This window comes from Papilio xuthus, unplaced genomic scaffold (assembly GCF_000836235.2).
Source record: "Papilio xuthus unplaced genomic scaffold, Pxut_1.1 DF828177.1, whole genome shotgun sequence".
NCBI classification, from domain to species: domain Eukaryota; kingdom Metazoa; phylum Arthropoda; class Insecta; order Lepidoptera; family Papilionidae; genus Papilio; species Papilio xuthus.
Window position 1 is genome coordinate 3,414,008 of NW_013530472.1, and position 3,459 is coordinate 3,417,466.

At 34.5% G+C, this 3,459-nt stretch overlaps 1 protein-coding gene across 3 annotated transcripts; it reads left to right on the plus strand.

Annotated features, from left to right (window-relative positions):
- The first annotated feature begins 283 nt into the window (after nucleotides 1-283).
- LOC106113685 (uncharacterized) lies at nucleotides 284-2,396 on the plus strand. 3 transcript variants are annotated; one of them, XM_013306543.1, is made up of 5 exons: nucleotides 284-534; nucleotides 1,183-1,415; nucleotides 1,528-1,663; nucleotides 1,815-1,943; nucleotides 2,340-2,396. In XM_013306543.1, the coding sequence occupies exons 1-5, from the start codon at nucleotides 442-444 to the stop codon at nucleotides 2,370-2,372; spliced, it is 624 nt and encodes a 207-aa protein (XP_013161997.1). In that variant the 5' UTR covers nucleotides 284-441; the 3' UTR covers nucleotides 2,373-2,396. The 3 variants fall into 3 exon arrangements, with proteins under 3 accessions (XP_013161997.1, XP_013161995.1, XP_013161998.1); XM_013306541.1 differs by lacking the exon at nucleotides 2,340-2,396 and adding an exon at nucleotides 2,129-2,281; XM_013306544.1 differs by lacking the exon at nucleotides 2,340-2,396 and having other exon boundaries at nucleotides 285-533; nucleotides 1,185-1,415; nucleotides 1,815-2,281.
- Nucleotides 2,397-3,459: the final 1,063 nt, after the last annotated feature.

Genomic DNA, 3,459 nt, shown 5'->3' on the forward strand with positions numbered 1-3,459 from the left:
AAGATTCAGAGATGTCGCTAGTCAAGGTATTAGCAAAAAGGATTTTAAATTTCTACTTTATTTAGAAAAATTTTAATTCTTATACTTTATACATAAATGAATGCTGGTTCATAATAGTCAATTATGTCATAACTAACGTGCGTAAAAATATTAGATAGATTGCACCAATAATATACTTTTATGAACTTTACCAAATCTTTGAAAGTTCAAGTTGAAACTTCATGACACAATCATGAAAGAGGATATACCAGATTGATTGACAGCTATAAAAAGAAATAATTCAATTCTAAAAATGAACATCTGTTGATGTATGTTGTCAATCACAAAAATTTTCGGATTATCCCAACAATATTTACAGTGTAAAAATTTTTGTATGAAAATGACAAATCTACTGTGTAACCGGGGGTAATACAGGTACAAGATAAAATTATACTGTGTGCGATGGTGAGGTGGCGCATGTTCTTGTTGCTGGCCATGCTACTTCTCCTACCGACTCGCTGCCACCCCAAGTTAGACGACGACGACGATGATGAGTGAGTATTCATGTGATACAACCAATGACATCTATAAATAGGGGATTGCTTGGAAATTACAGCTTTTGTAACTTTAATTTACGCTTGTCGAAGTTACGTGACGGTTAATTCTGTCTATATTATTAGTAGTAATCCATACCACGGCTACAAACTGCGACCATCATAATGGCGAAAGTTGGCACAAAAATATTTTATGGCCAGTCCTATTATAGCGGTCAGTATATACAAGTCATAAATTTAAATTATATTTATCCAAGCACAGCAATGTGATAGCCGTAAGTCGGTTGTATAAAATGTTTTAAACTTCAAGCAGCTAGTAACTTAAGAAATTCCACATATCTGATTTGTCACCAAAGTTCACATATTTCTTAGACATATAGGTTAGGTTTTTTTAAACTTTCAATTACAAATAATTTGCTTTCACTTTATTAATAGTTGTTTAATTGAGTTTCTTTATAAACTTTTCGATTGATTTATAATACAAACATAATTGAAATTGTAAGTATTACACAATTTTAAAATACAATGTTATATTTAGTGAAAACGGCTTTTTACTGCAATTGATTTATATTGGAGTTGACCAATAGATGGCAACACTTGTACTATCGTAGCAAACTAGCGTAACGAAATCTCGTGGATTACTTTTCGGAGGAGGAACGAGGAAGAAGATGACGATGAAGAAGGCGAAGATGAGGAAGAGGATGACGTAGACGCATCAGAGAAGTCAGACACGGGGCCGGGTAGGCGCGCGCCCGCCATACTACCTACGCCAAAGACCGTACCCGTGTCTAGGACGACGCCCAAACGCGCTCTAGAGTGTTATGTGTGCGCTTACAAGTCCGAAGCACCATTGAAAGCATGCTTAGATCCCACAAAATACAGGTAATTTATATACCCACCTTTACTAAAATCTAACGGTTCATCAAGTCAAAGTGGAGTGTCAATTTCTTTGTTAACTATAAGTTTTGATTTCATTAATTGAATGTTTCGGTAGAGTGCATACAATAACGTGCCACAGTGTGGACGATAAATGCTTCACGTCAGTGATAGCGAAGGGCAACGCATACGAGGCGGTGATACGTGGCTGTCGCTCTGGCTGCGTTGGTTCGCCGGAGACAACGTGCTGTGAGGTAGCTTATTTTTCTAAGATATGTGATAAATAATAAGCCATTCCTGACCTAACCTAATGTTATTGAATAGATCAAGAAGGTCCATTCGTGCAACAGATATTGTTAAGATTCTGCTTTACTATTCGTATGAAAAAAGTCATTATTTTTTCAGTTGAACCGCTGCAACAACCACGCTTTAAATCTGCCAGTGGTGGTGCCACATTCAGTAAAAAACAAATCGTCCAAGTCATTCCCGCCCACTGTTTTCTTCTTCGTAACTGTACTATTGTTATTACAAACGGTAGGTAAAGTTGCCTTCGTCTGATTGATAACCGTAATACTTAATCAAATAACAATTTCAATTAAGAATTAAATCCAATTAGATTTATTTGTAACATACTACAGAGTTTCTAAAACAATCAGGTTTTATTAAAAATTTTGATTGTATTATGAGTTTAAACTTATATAGTTTTTGATTTTATACAGAGTATATTTATGTACATCTTATATGAAGTAATTCAAACTGAACGGACACAATAAAACTTTTGTGGAACAACTTGTAAATGTGAGTGATGTCAGATCTCATCAAAGTTCTGTTTTGGTTTAGTTTTTGTATATTAAAGTGTTTGGTTTATAGTATGAGTTTTTTTAACTATCTCCAAATATAACTTTACACGTGTTTTTTTCTTACTGATAGATGGGCAATGGTTTTCCCGTGGAAATGAATTAAAATTGCCAAGTGTTAATACCCGATTAGTCACGGGCCTTCAATCGCATGGTTGTAGCAACGAATACGGTTGTGACTGTGAACGATGTTTTGATATAATTTTAATGAAAAATATCGTATATCAAATAATTACATTTTAAATGCATTGGTACTGTTAGGAAAAAAAATCCGACACTGTACTGGTACACTCACTAATCATTCTGACACTTGATTTTGTAATCAAAGCGCGTCAATCGTGGCAAAGAATTATAACTAATAATGTCTAGTCCATGTAATAATGTACGTACAAAATATATACACATTTGTAGGCTGTAGATAAATTTTCAGAATATAAAAGGAGCGAGAAATGTATAATATAAGTACTCATACAAATTAGAAATACCTAAGCTCTACCTACCTCTCTACGTTGGGGCGAGATTTTTGTCATTTATAAATAAAACACTAACTAGTCAGAGTATTTCATCGCTCGCAGCGTCTGCATTACCTAGGTTGAATGCTGTTGGTAAATTTTTAAGCGGGCTAGGTGGCAGACCTTTTGTCACAAGCGGCCGTCATTGCCAGAGATTTTCATAGCAACATTTTTCGTGCGAGATATACGTAAAAATAAAAGATTATATTCACGAATTTTATCAGATGACCCGAAAAACAACTGCGTATTAAATTTCTTAACTTTATTTAACAGTAGATGACATTATTACTTAAGACAAATTTAATAATTATTGTCTTACGTGAAATTAAACATTTTTGGTACATTTTCGCTGATATAAAACTTTAAGTATATTTTAAACTACTTTTGCACTTTAACAAATGTGTATAAACAATTCGACGATATATTTTAAAGTGCTCAGTATAACAATTTCGTAAAAATAAAATCATAGGCAATAAATTCATAAGGTATTTCCAAAAGGAATCCTTTTAAAGCTCTTATGAAAGCCTTAGTAGACGGAAGGGTGAGGGAAAGGGTCACTCGACCTCGGCGGTCAAGCCTTTCCGCCCAATTGAACCTTCCGGTTAGGCGGAGTGCCAATGTGCGAATACCATGAATAAATCACCAAGGGTCCGTGACAATATCTGTTAAGAAATTTTAGGG

Bases quoted from the DNA above. Each gene is read 5' to 3' on its own strand.
- LOC106113685 (XM_013306541.1), top strand. From the start codon at position 442: ATGGTGAGGTGGCGCATGTTCTTGTTGCTGGCCATGCTACTTCTCCTA. The intron at 535-1,182 runs TGAGTATTCATG...ATTACTTTTCGG, and splicing joins ACGACGACGACGATGATGAG to AGGAGGAACGAGGAAGAAGA. The intron at 1,416-1,527 runs GTAATTTATATA...ATGTTTCGGTAG, and splicing joins TTAGATCCCACAAAATACAG to AGTGCATACAATAACGTGCC.